This window comes from Hippocampus comes, unplaced genomic scaffold (genome assembly GCF_001891065.2).
Source record: "Hippocampus comes isolate QL1 unplaced genomic scaffold, H_comes_QL1_v1.1 scaffold156, whole genome shotgun sequence".
NCBI classification, from domain to species: domain Eukaryota; kingdom Metazoa; phylum Chordata; class Actinopteri; order Syngnathiformes; family Syngnathidae; genus Hippocampus; species Hippocampus comes.
The window spans coordinates 6232656-6247083 of NW_017805744.1; the positions used below are offsets into that span (position 1 = coordinate 6232656).

The following is a 14428-nucleotide window of genomic DNA, read 5'->3' on the forward strand; positions in this document are numbered from 1 at the left end:
TGCCACCACTTTGCTTATCTTTGAGAAGTGGAGGTTTGAGCAGCCAAATGCATTCTTGAAAGAGGATTTTTTTTTTTTTAAGCGAGCAGTGGCTGATGCAGAGAGCTTAGGCGCTTGTCAGTCTTGATGTAAAGCTTTATTTGCAAAACGGGTTAGTGTGAACAGCCTTTTAGGCCTGCGAGGAGGACAGTGACATGTATTTATCTTGTGAAAGAGGAGGAATATCAATTGTGTTGAATAAGGCTTTGCCTTGTCAGGAATATTGATTAAGTGGTTTTGGGGGGTGTCTCTGGCTCTGTGTATTTGTGGTCAAATTCCTTAGCGGCTCAGCGAGGGAAAGCGGCACAATGCCTGTGTGTCTTTACATAGTCTCATCCGTTTGTTTTTTCCCTTTTGGGGGGGATCAGCAGATGGCTTAAAACACGGAGAAAGTCCAAGTGAGTATCACATAATGAACTTGGCTTTCTAGTTAGAAGCGGTATGAAAGAGACATATATCTTTTCTGAGATCATAGAGAGAGAAGGTCGTCACAGTCGATTGGGGGGCCTCAAAAAGACCGATGGATGTGCACGTTCACACTGGAGGCCACATTGAAAGATCATTGAAGCAAAGCTACTTCTGGATATCCCCGCACTGCTCAGGCATGCCGTGCTGATCAGTGGTTTGACCTATGTGCACAATAAATAGCCAATGGTCCAGGTTTGTTTCTTGGCTACCAGCAAAAAATGATCGGTAGTGGGGTCAAACATTTTGTCCTTAACGTCTAGGGCACATGGCAGTCTTGCAAAACAAACATAATGACGGGATGCCCACCTTAGTTTTTTTGCCACTATCTTGTAGCATCCATAGGGTGATTACAAATATTTTTTGGAGTGGTGGGATGGGAGCATCAATTATGCCAATCAATTATATTCGCATAGCATGGATTCACTCTATTTAAATAACAGAGAGTAATTCCCCACCATTTGCCGGGAACAAGGATAAAGTAATTGACGCCCCACTCCACAAATGTTTATAACTGACAACAAGAATAGTTTAAACTGTGTATATACTAAACAGTATGATCCCAAAATAGTTTAAATACAATTTCAAATTCAGTTGACAACTCTACCCTTATTGATAAATGGCTTACAGATTGATTAGGAAAAAAAATGCACAGGAATGACTTGTACAAGAACATGCGGCAAAGCCTCACCGTAACCTCCACTAACAGCCCTAGCTAATGAGCTAAATTTAACCAGAAACATACAGAGGACTACTGTTCATTTTTAAAAATAAATAAATGGGTAAAAAAAAAAAAAAAAAAAAAAAAAAAGTAGTACCAAGAGAAAACACACACAAGCACTCAAAGCATGGAACCTCGACACAGAAAAGCTTGATTTTTAACGCAAATGTTTCAAATATGAGAGAGACTGTCATGACTCTGTTCTTTCTGTCTCCAGCAGGTGGCACTGGAGGGTCATACCCTCCCGTTCCGCACCTGTTTCTCATCTTGTCATCAACTCTGGCCTGTTATAAGGGACTCTTCTCGCCATCACCTGTTGTTGAAACATTCACCATGCTCTCATCTCATATCCAAGCGCTTATTTTTTTGACCATCGTCATTCTCTATCATAGTCATAGTCTGGGTTTGTATTTCTTGTTGGTTCCGCTTTTGCCTCGTTCTCGCTTATTGTGTTAACCTCGGGTGGTTTAGATTTTTCTTGTTGTTTGGCTTTTTCTTTTTTTGGTGATTTTGCATTATTGATTTCCCTTGCCGTTTGCAAGCGCTTTTGGTTTGACTCGTTCTTATCCTGGTTATTTTGTTGTCAGAGTTTTATGTTGTACTTTGTCAATCTTGTGACCTTATTTTGTAAATAAACCATTTTTGTATTCGATCTTCTCTTGGTCTGCGTTTGTGGGATCCACTTCTGTTCCGGAACCTTAACAGTTACATGTTGCATTGTGCTGCCCAGTTCCACAATTCCGAGTCACAATACTCAGACATTCCATCTATCATTAAACTGACTATTTGGCTATCATACCTGTCTTCATTTATCCGGTTAGGATCGTATTAGAAACAATGGTTTGTCATGATCGCAAACAGTCGCTGGTAGTCATACACTTGAGAGTTATGCATTCGCTTTCAATATAAAGCCCATGTGAAAACCGGGAGCAGTATGCCGCCATCTTGTTATTTTAGACGATGTGAATGTTTCATTGGTGGCGCTCGGTGGCCTCAAGCTTGTTGTATGTTTCCAAAGTCCATCAGTGGAAACACAACAGTTGCATGTGATCAAGGATGCAAGTGCTGTGGCGTCAGGTCCTGGCTTGTGTGTGGCTGGTAAACACCGCATTCTATGTAAGAGATTTCAGGCTTGATCAACTATGAAAGTACAAGAACATGATGGGAGGGCTGCGGCCCATTGATATCTAGCTTGTATTCATCAATTAAATGCCCATCATTTCATGCTTCACTTCGCAATCTTGCCATCCTTCAGTTCTTTTCATTTTCTCTTCTTCCAGAAGCGTCATTTGATTCTTTTCAGCACGGCAACATTTGCCCCTCAAAAATGAACAAGTTAATAAAAATACATAAAAAAACAGGAACAAATGATGAGAGGAATTGCAAACATGACAGAGTGGTAACCTTTGCGACCAACATCGGTAAACCCGCACCGAATACATTTTTCTGTCTTATAAAACTTGCTGAAAATTGGACATATTTTTTCCTGTCTGCATATTCTATAAAAGATGCCATGAAAAAAAAATCGCTCTCTTGGCCAATGGCGGAGAGGTACGTACAGCACATGTGTTGGCCACCAGCTAATGGCCAACTGGTTGGACAGCGAACAGCAATGTGATGTAATCTTCCAGTGTGCTGGAAGCTTCCAGCTTCCGACAGGCAGACGAGGCTTCTTGTGGGGCTGATGCCGGAGAATGATAAATAAATTACATCATTCAGCACAGTTTACATGTTCAAAAAGAGGAGGAGGAAGGAAAAAGTCATTTGTCCTGTCATTTAATTTCTGAACTTATTTCATCATAATCCCAAAGTAGGTTGGTTATTAAAATAATGTATATTAGACTGTTTTATACATGTACCTGAATAATGGTCCACATATTCTCACGTGTACAATAATTAAAAAACTAAGCCTACTACTGACTGTATTCAATAAACTGTTCCTGGTAAAAAGAGAACCCAACATATCCAGCAAAATTATTTCCTGGTCACCCTGAGTTCATCTCTGCTCTTCCAGCTATTGATATTATATCTCGTAAATTTGTTGCATTTTGTGGTGTTTACATAACATAATGGCTCCTTCAGGGTCCCTCCCTGTCTGAGGCGTCTGTCACGTTTCAGAATCTGGCATGATGCTAATGACTCAGAGAAAATCTTTACTTCATCTTCATCTATTGATGGACGACGACTCTGACACGTCACTCTTTACTCCCAGAGAGCCTAAAGCCTGGATCTGCATCTAGAGCCTCAAACTCATCCTGCTTCCCCTCTGATGATCACACCTTTTTAACGGGAGACAAAACGAAAGGCAAGGCAAGGCAGGTATACATTTCATACTCCAGGTAACCCACTAGCTTTACATGATTAAAAGTACAACATTTAAAAGCATTTAAAAACATAGAAGTCAAGACATTTTAAAACTAATTGCCCAAATAAAGACAGATTTAGCAAACGAGATAAAATTATGTAAAGATCGCACAGTTCGTCGAAAAGATTAGGAAAAACATGATTTTAAAATGATTTTAATGAGGTCAAATTCAAGCATGAGAAAACATTTTTTAACCTGGACATTCACTTCTGTTGGCAGCTTACTCGATTTGTGTGCCGCATAACTGATAAAAACGCTGTTTCACCCTGCTTGCTCTGAAGTCTGCAGAACTCACAACCCTACTGGGTTTATATTCAATTTGCATTCCTTGAGTTTTTTGTGTCATTTATAGACCTGGAGCAGAACATTAAGACAGTGGAAAGACTTTGAAGCTGGAGTACGCACTGTGCTCTGATCTCTTTGTTCTGATCAGAACCCGAGCTGCAGCTATTTGATGCTCTTTTGAAGGAGTCCGAATCACAAGCCAAATACATTCGCCAAATCTAATGGAAATAAAAGCACGGATGAGCTTCTACCGCTTTGCTTGGAACATGCAACCATTCACTTTGAATGCGTTTTTCAGCTGATAAAAAGAACTTTTTTGTGATTGCTTTGATATGACTACAAGTAGGACATGAACCATTTAAGGACTTATACAGTGAGTCCTACTCATATATTATGATATATTGTTTGAAACACCACCCTGAGATCCAAGAAGATCATGACTCAGCGTTCAACCTTGTATCATTTAGCACTTTGATACGAGCTGAATCTATAACTTGATGAGGTTGGAAACCTGACTGAAATTTGTTGAAGAGTCTGTTTAAATTCAAGATATTGCTTGGTTGATTAAAAAACACTTTCTTGATAATCTTGGCGATGAAGGGAGTCTTTTGTTTGTTTATGGAGATTGCAGTCTATAGTGTGGAAGCATGGAACTATCCAGCATTCATTTTTTCAGAAGTGGTTTGATCGTAGCTACTTTCAGGTGTTTAGGAAAGTCACCCAACTAAATTGAGCAAATAATTTATTTAAAAAAAATAGAGAGGCATTTTACAACAAATTTTTACCCATCTGATGCAGAGAGGTCTTGCTTAAGAGCGAGTAGATTTCTCAGTGTTTCTCTTTGTCATTCCTGTGGCCCGTTTAGAGAGCAGGATTAGCATGTGCAAACAAGCTTCACTGAAATGTGCAAAGGCCAGAGATAACAAATAAAGCAGCTCCCGTTCTCAGGGTCTGCAACGTTATGAAAATAAGACCTTCTCACCATTGTGACAATGTGTCTGAAATCCTGCGGCTGTCGGCATCATTCAGAGGAGCTAATGATGTTGGCTCCAGTCTGCCTTGCCTATTCTTCTCTTTTATTTCGCAAGGTGAAACTCAATTTCTCTGCTTTGGCTGGCCTCTGCCTCATTCCTTGCCTCTCGTATTTGATTTTGCATGTTCCCTTCTCGTCCGTCAGAATTTCAAGATTTTAGTTGGAGATTGAGAAGTATCAAAGACGTTTTTCATGGTCTTTGCACCTGACTAACTCGACTACGCTGTTTGCGTCACGGTTGCGTGACATTTTCTCAACTGATTTGATTTGCAATATGTATGTCAGCCTTGATCACACATCTGAGCAGATTTACAAAAGCAGCACATTTGTCTTTCATTGCTCTGGATGGGCAAGAGTGGATCAAGCTTGCGATAGGTCCAATATTGTTGCAAGTGTGAATTGATTGATTGCAAAGTCCCTCATGAATTTGTCAAGACAGAGTGTGTGTGTGTGTGTGTGTGTGTGTGTGTGTGTGTGTGGGTGTGTGTCTTTCTAGGTCATGTCAGGTGAAAATACATATACAGTAAAATCTCTTTTGAATGTACCCCAGACACTGTGCGGGCGATAAGACAAAGAGGAGTTAAAAGTGAAGGGGGCAAGGAGAAGTGGTGGGCAAGGGCAACACTGTAATGTGATGCATGCAGAGTCACTTTGTGTGGTTATTTAAAATTGAGCGCAGAGGAGTTCATTACACACAGATGAATTATAGATTTAATGTAAATTACAACTGAAATGACATTCATATACTCATACAGTTCAGGTCCATTAGTGGGCTCTCTTGAGATGCGCTTCAAATGTTAAAACGTCACTTTTTTTTTCCTCCTGTAAATTGTAACACTAGTATATCAGTACCATGATATTCCATTGCTCAACAAATATGACTGCTCTGTGGTTAATACAGCATCTTGGGATACATTAATCATTTAAGTTCATGAATTTTACATATTGTCTTGCATGGAATAAGATCACTTCCTTAGTTGCAGCTTGCTGATGAAATGAACTATAAAGCAAGACACTCTCGATACCCATTACCTATGAACGGGCCAAGGATGTAGTAATTTGTAGGTTTTGGATTAATTTTGGGCTTCGGGCGTAATGAAAACATGTAACCAGATTACATTTATGAAAAATGGAAAAACTGATCATTTTACAGGATCAAATCACAAATCACACACATCTTTACTGTTTAAACGCCATATTGCCAATATTATCTGCTAAATTTGTCACATCGAGAAACCTTTCGGTTTAGGTTATCTGTCGTATCAAATGTGTGCGTGGGTTTGTACCTATATACGTACGTGTGTGTGTGTGTGTGTGTGTGTGTGTGTGTGTGTGTGTGAGTGAGACAGGGGGAGGGGGGGTTGGAGCTAATTCCTGAAAAGCTAGCTAGTAAAACTAATTTCCCTCACGTGATGAAGTTTTCTATCTATCTATCTATCTATCTATCTATCTATCTATCTATCTATCCATCCATCCATCCATCCATCCATCCATGCTAGTCCTATATCGGACATTAAAAGAAAACTCACAATCCATATCCATAATTTTATATTGTGTCTTAATATCTTTATGTCACATTGTTATCAAATATACAAATTCATATTCATGAAGGAAAAAGAAAAACAAACAAACAAAAAAAAAAAACAACACCGTACACCAAATGTGGTAAGTACGTCCTCACATAAAGCACAAACAATAATGCAGTCAGAGAATCACTTCCTGGAGTTCAATTCAGTATGTGCACTCAAGGAACCATCAGTATTGTACTCTATATTGATTAGTGATTAGAGTGCTGTCAAAGGGTTTCGAAAAAGAATTGGAATCCACTCTAAGACTGCTAATCATTTCAACCTGTGCAGGCATTTCTAAGACTGCAATTGTGTTTTTCTATGAATGGTAACTGCACCACTCTGAAGTAGTTCACGTCAACCTTCGAGCCTGGTGTTGTTCTACAGTGCCACATGCTGACTTGTCCTCCAGAAAGCCCAGTGCGTCTTGTTTGAAGTGAGCTTGGCTCTAGGAAACAACCTCTAGGTTTTGACATCAAAACCAAGAATCAAGCCCCCTAATGGGCACCCCACTGTGGGCTAGAATTAGAGGGAATAACCCCCACCAGCAGGGCTTACGTCTCTAAATTCAGAGGCCTTGGACGACACGATAGAGGCTGGAGAGCACATCCGATAGGTAAGCGAGTGCACCATAAGGGAGAATGAGGCGAGAGAGAGCATGTAACCCAGGGGTGGGCAATTAATTTTCCAAAGGGGCGACATAAGAAAAACTGGAACAGTTGTTGAGGGCCACATTAATATGATCACCACAACCGTGTTTCATATTCCATCCATCCATTTTCTGATCCGCTTTATCCTCACAGGGGTCGCGGAAGGTGCTGGAGCCTAGCCCAGCCGTCACCGGGCAGCAGGCGGGGGACACCCTGAACCGGTTGCCAGCCAATCGCAGGGCACACACAGACGATCAACCACGCTCACAGTCACACCTAGGGACAATTTGGAGTGTTCAATCAGCCTGCCATGCATGTTTTAGAATGTGGGAGGAAACCGGAGTACCCGGCGAAAACCCACGCAGGCCCGGGGAGAACATGCAAATTCCACACAGGGAGGCCGGAGCTGGAATTTAACCCGATACCTCTACACTGTGAGGTCGACAAGCTAACCACCGGACCACCGGGATGACTCGATACTGATTTTTTATATCCGATACTGATACCAATACTGCAGCCTTGATGATGAGCCAATACCAATCCTGTACCAATCAAATTCTTTTTGTCGCTGTATAAGTTGTTAACAATACGTGGATGTAAATTGCTTGACATTGATGTCTACAAACACCACGTTCACTGGACAGAAACTATTCTGGTCCCGGAAGAAAAATGATAAACACACTGGAGGCATGAGTATCTGCTGTGGCTTTAAACTTTTGAAAATCTCACACCAAGTATAGTTTATGTGGTTAACTAATGTATTCTGATAAAATACATCCGTGTGTACTCACATCAGTAAAATTTTGTAAGTAATTTGCAGTTATCAATGAGGAACACATTCATAATTATTTTACGAGCCATCCCTCCGTCATGCAGCCGAAACTACCACTACCGCACTTTGCGTCTCAACCATATACAGTATTTGAACAATATTATTTGAATCAATCAATCAATCAATCAATCAATCAATCAACCAATCAATCAATCAATCAATCAAAACTTTATATAGTACTTTTCATGCACGGGAAATTCAGCACAAAGTGAGTACATAATAAAACCGATCATGTGAGGGAAATTAGTTTTGCTAGCTTTGTAAAGTTTTTCAGCCCTTTCCACATGACAAGTGTTGGTGAGAAGGTTACTATTATTGACTGATATATATTTAGATAATGCTGAATTGTTATACAGTAAACCCAATAGGTTCAGAACTATTGACATGTGTATTATCCGGGCAAATCCCCCTGGTCCTCTTCCCTCCACCACACACAAAATAAGAGTGTTGCTATTCGGACCATAGTCAATTTGTGGAAAACTAGTGACTATATCAAGCTATAGCAAGTGAAGACAATGAATACACAAGTCATAGCTCTTGCTCGCTCATCTCGTCCACACCCATACACTTGAAAGCAAAAGCACTACTTTCAGAATTAAAGAAGCCCATATTTTACATTTTATTTTGACTGGGTTGCTCACAGACTGTGGACAGGCTGGATGTAGCCCGCAGACTGTACTGTGGACAGGTCTGATGTAACCAGTCTTGTAACAAAACAGAAGGAAATTGTGTTTGAAAGAAAAGAAAATATTGCACATCAATATATGTGTGCTGCTTCTGTATGCATACCGCAAATGATGGCGAACAAGGCAGCTCGCAGGGTGCATGATGGCATGCCTTCATTCGTGCATGTAAGTGTGTGACACACATGAAACGGGACAGAGGGCCTCTGCGGAGACAAATGGCAGTCAGTGCCTGCAGCAAGCTCAGAGCTCACGGGTAACATATACTCACTCCTCGCCGTACCAAAGAGAAAGTGGCACTAGTCAATCCCATCCTGACAAAGCAGCAAATATAATAGTGGGCTTTGATTTCACACGTCTTGCCAATAAAAAGCAAAGGACTCAAGGATTACATCCTATACAGTAGTATAGTTCTGTGAGGCAAAGATAATTGTGATGCAGTGGGCCTGGTTTACTTAGATGCCAAATAGCCACTCTAACAGATTATGCACATCGGTGATGGATGTGTTGCTCGTGCTGCAATAAGATTGGTGATGTGTAAAAGTGATGGAGACCCCCTTTTTAACTGTGGTCAACAGCAAATCAGAGATGGTTTTATGTATCCCTAAATGTATTTTTGACACTGTATTAACAAAAAAAAAATTGCATATTGCATATTATATTACTCTTGTTATACTATGTTTATTATTATAAACATCGGATGTGTTTGAGTAAAAACCCAAGGGCAGATTTGGAATCAGCGCAAAAAAAAAAATCCTCTCTAAAAGTTGACTTGCATCTCTGATTGAAAAAAATAGGTAAAAATTTGTTGGCGAGTAATTTTCCACGTGAAGAATTTGGGAGAACACCGTAAGTGTGGCAATATGGAGAAACTATGTCCAAATGAGTTATTGATTGATCCAAGTCCATAGAATTTCAATTGAAGAACATAACTGGCAAATTTTGTGAATAAGTTACATTGAAAAGACTGGCTTGAAATCATTGAACGTGGACTTTTCTCGAGTCTTGTGAATGTCATCAAAGCAATCCGGAAGAAAAATAAAGCAATATGTAAATATCTTACATTGCTTATGTGTCGTAGGCCAGTTGGGACCGATATACCACGCCTGCTAACGCGCCAAAACTTTCAGAGCATGTTTCAGTACCCTGTATAAAATGAACAAATACAAATATAATATAAAGGCACTTTAATCAGAATATTGTGCTTATGAATGATTGCATCCATGGAGTACCATCGGTAAAAAAGGCATCTGTTTGCTATTCTACAAATAAGTTCTGCCCTACCTGAATGTTATGGAAAATAACTATTTAGCAAGCATCAGTATTACATTTTGGATTGGATTGGATACAACTTTATTGTCAAATATGCTGTACAGCACAGATGAAATTTCTTCCCTCTCAACATAAAACAAGAGGAGCCGCTGCGGGTGTCCGCGCCGCCATCAAAAGAAAAGTTAACAAAAATTGACAAAATAATACAAAACAACACATGAGACACAGACATTTGTGCAATCTTAACCACTTTCCTGCATACATTTTGTTGTTTGAAGCAGTTATAGATGAAAGAGGAGCGAATCAAAGTGTCCTTTTCACCAGTGGATCAAAGACGTCATGCTGCAATGTGCACACGTCTGCTACAAGCTAAGCTTGAAAGCAACAAGAAGCTGTAGCATCCATTAACGAAAAAGAGAGATTGGCTCTGTTCTCCTGTCCCATGTAAATCCGCTTCAATTCCAAGCCGCGACTCCCGTTTCCACATACGCATCGGCGCTCTGCGCTGACGCTCCTTTCTTCTCATCGTCGGCTCCTCAATCCATACATCCATACAGCCGCAGAATGTCCATCAGCACCGACCTTTTCGCTGAACAAAGCGAAAGTGAATTTTTGTTGTTTATTGTGACCACCTGCTTTTCACTTGTACATGAGGATTCTCTGTGAAGCCAGAACACCACCTTGACTGATAAGTTTGCTCAACACAGAAGTACCTCCTTGTTTCTTCTTCTTTTTTTTTGTCAATAGTCACCCCTTATCCCTGTCTGCATAAGAATCTTCCCATATCTATTTTTCATTTGGAGTTTCTCACAGTGCACACGAATGTTCTGTTACACTTGTGTCTATTTGAAGCTTCAAATATTAAGAAACCCAAAAGACAATTTAATTCCACGCCGAGCTGCTAAAAATTCCAAAACATGCCCAACCTTCCTTGCGCCACGGCCTGGGCGAGTTAAATTAATGTGGACATATTTTGATGAGAGAAATATAAAAACGAATCTAACTTACCATTGCAGCATTACATTGAACGTCGCAGTTGTAATAGTGGAAGCCCGATATTTTCCAAAAATGCATGGATATTCTTCGCCAGTAAATATCACAACTAAAACGCTGTTATAGCGGACTCACAGCACCAATGTCATCAGCTTTGTAAAATATTTTTTGTCTGTCTCTCTGCATACATTTGATAGCTTTCTGGAAGGAGCTTACAACATGTCGCGACGTCTGTTGTAACTGAATCCAACCATCAAGTGCAATATGTTTCACCTTCACGGGGCGCTGGACTTACGACAGCCTCTGAAATGCATCACAAGTTCGCTGCGTTAGAGAGAATGGAGAGAATGTACGGAAAGCTAGATTTGGCAGGGAGCGCCCACGTTTTAGGCTTGCCCCCACTCAGAGTGCGCCTCTGCCACGTACGTGCACATGAGAGAATATGCCCAGATGAATTCTGCTGCTGTTTTGCGCAATCGAGTTTGTGCCCATTTTTGCACATGCAAACCTTGAGGCCCGATATGTGATCATCCCCACTAAAGGCATTCTTACACTGTATGCTTTTGGTTCTCAAGAGGGTGACAAACAAGTGCACTGCAGAGCTTTTAACCATCACTCGTTACAATAACGTCTAGTAACATGAGAGTGTGTGTAGGGTGAACGGGTAAGAGAGGTTTGACTTCATTACCGGGTCAGCAAACATTTTTTGCATGCATGAGTGTATTCCTAACTTTTTTGTGTGGACACGTGTATGTGGGATTGGAAGGGTAAGCGTGAAGGCAAGAGAAAGAGTCTTTCTTGAGGAATAAAAGCAATTTTATATTGGTAGAAAGGTCAGCCGTATTCTTGGATAGTATCAAACTGGTAGTGATCACCTTTTGCTGCATATCTCTGAGGTATTGAGCAGGCACACTCTAATGCCTTTGATATATGGACTACAGGACTCCCTGAAGAGGTCAATGCCATAGCACTTTGTCTCTATGAGCAATGACCCTCTCAAGCTCCATTTAGAAGCTTTATATCTGCCGGAAATACTTCGGGCTGGGCATCGTACCTGAAAGCTAATCAGTGGTGACTTTGCATTAGGGACAAGAGAAGCCATGCCTCACCACATGTTGTCACTTTGGAAGATCGTTTTCTTTTAGAGTGGGAATTACTTTAAAAATTGCAAATGCAATTTCAATAAATTCATATATAAATAAATGCATAACTCCTTGTAGTGACTTTTGGGAAATTATTTATTTTGGTAGTAGGTGCCTGTCAGACTTCCTGTTCCTGTCAGCTTGTAGTCCAGGGGTATGCTGACAGTTTATTATTCAATTGCTTTGCCTGAAATGTATACAACATCAATCATGAAAAAAATATAAAAGGCTGGGGCAGGGCAATTAAGGGGGAAAAAAAAATCACGATTAGCCGGTGTTGATTGACTTCCTTGGCTAATATGAGACCTCGGGTATCAGATTCTGTGCCATATTGTGGAAATTCGTGTGTTGGTGTGACAATAATTCTTTAAATGTCTGGAACTCAACTTTAAATCTAATTTAAAAGAACAACAACAAAGCAAATAATTAAAAAAAGTAAAATAATAATATACTAAAGAATTAGCAATAAAAAACTACAGATACAAAAAAATATAAACCAGCTATTTATTTCTCCTGTGCATGTGTCTTCGTGGCAGCGTGCTGCCGTGCATGGATGGTGTATGCATTTTGCATTAATATAAGAGTAGAAGCAGAAATTCATCATTGAGCTTTATTAAAATGACTTATGTATTTTGTAAATCGATCGATGAATCGGATATAAAATAAACACATTTTAATTTCCAACCATTTACTCCAAAAAACAATTCCAAGGATTTGGGCAATTTTAAATCAGACGTTTTCTAAATGATTAATCAATTCTTAAAAACAAACAAACAAAAAATGATTCATTTGTTAATCTATTAGTTGCTGATTAATCGATTAATTGTTGCACTCTATAATACATAATTTCTGTTGTGAAATTTTACATTAGCTGACTAATGATTTTTTTTTTCTTCACGTAGATCAGAACATGATTACTGTATATTAAAAAAAGATGGTACAGGGTTTCCTTCTGGTTTGTAGCACACATCCCATCACTTTTTTTTCAAATGCCATCGAAACTGATAATAATGAACGAAGTAATATCTACATAGCACATATTCTATGTTGCAAATAATTGTCCGAATAAATAATTAGTTTTGGCGTTAAAAGCACATTGTAAGAGATTTATTTCACTGTTGTAGGAAGTGGAACAGGACTAATTGAATGGAGAAACCACTTAAGTTGTCTGAATTTAGTGTTTCATCAAGACATAAAGAAATGGTGAATCAGTCACTGTGTTTATTAATAAAACAGAGCCAGCAGCACAGTTTTGATTCATCTGAAACTTGTCAATAGTTGACTGCTGAAGAATAAGATGAAAAGTGAAGTCACGTGAAGGAAAACTATTGTACCGTATTTGGACCAGTATTTCATCAAATGCTTTCAGACATAATCACAGTCCATTCGGAGTATATTGATTTGGAACTAACCATCGGTGTGAAATATTGAATACCATTTATGAATGTCTGGTGTATTAGAAATGAGCAAATGCTGCAGTATCGTTACAATAATACACTTCTTGTGCTATTTTTCTCCTACCATGCCTATTCAATCCCCCGCTTCCTTTCATTTTCCTCTCCATTGTCCTGTCCATTCACTCACCGTGACACAACCATACCCCTATCCACCTTTCACCACCCCTTTTACAGACTCCGTATTCTGCATTGTGGCTGTGCTGAGTGATTAAGTGGATGCCCTTCAAGCCATGGAGGAGATGGACAGTAAACCCTACCAGCCGCTGTCTAAGGGCCGTCATGAAATGGAGATGTCGTACACCAGTTCGTCTGATGAGAGCGAGGACGGTCACGCTCACCACCGCTCTTACACCTCACGTGAAACCCTGCCTGACTACACACACGAGCTACGCCTCACGCTTGGATCACACCGCGAAAGGCAGAACAACTACAGCCAAGCTCAGCCAGGTATCCCATATGCTCAGGGTATGTATGTATTTACCTGTGAATGCGCCCTCAAAGCCTCACAGAATCCGGATGTATAGGCTCAAAAGGCGGACAAAGATACACACATGTGCCCCACACACTTGCACACTCAGTTTTTTAAAAGGGCCTATGTGAATTCCCTATTAAGAGTCTACAATGAGCCGGAAGGACAGTCGGGAGCAACCAATTACTACCTCTCTTCCACGGAGGTGATATTTCCCTCCCAAAGCTAAACTGGGTCAGCCCCAAACCTCTTTGGCCTCACCTGGGGTGGAACATCACCCTTCATTACACACACAGACACAGACACACATGAGGTAGTGCTGACGCATACACACTTTCTTCCCTGCTGGTGACAGGAGGAGAAATGGGCCAGTGCGTGCTGTGATGGATGGCCTTTATGCAGGTCATGTATGGTGTTAAGAGAGAAGCTGTACCTCATCAGGACTGTGCTGCTG

At 40.3% G+C, this 14428-nt stretch overlaps 1 protein-coding gene across 1 annotated transcript in view; it reads left to right on the forward strand.

Annotated features, from left to right (window-relative positions):
- Nucleotides 1-14428, forward strand: part of tenm1 (teneurin transmembrane protein 1) — a 192126-nt gene that overhangs the window by 6553 nt on the left and 171145 nt on the right. Inside the window, exon 2 of the mRNA XM_019883899.1 lies at nucleotides 13680-13970. Within this exon, the coding sequence (XP_019739458.1) occupies nucleotides 13736-13970 (235 nt within the window). The 5' untranslated portion in view covers nucleotides 13680-13735. The remainder of the gene's footprint in view (nucleotides 1-13679; nucleotides 13971-14428) is intronic.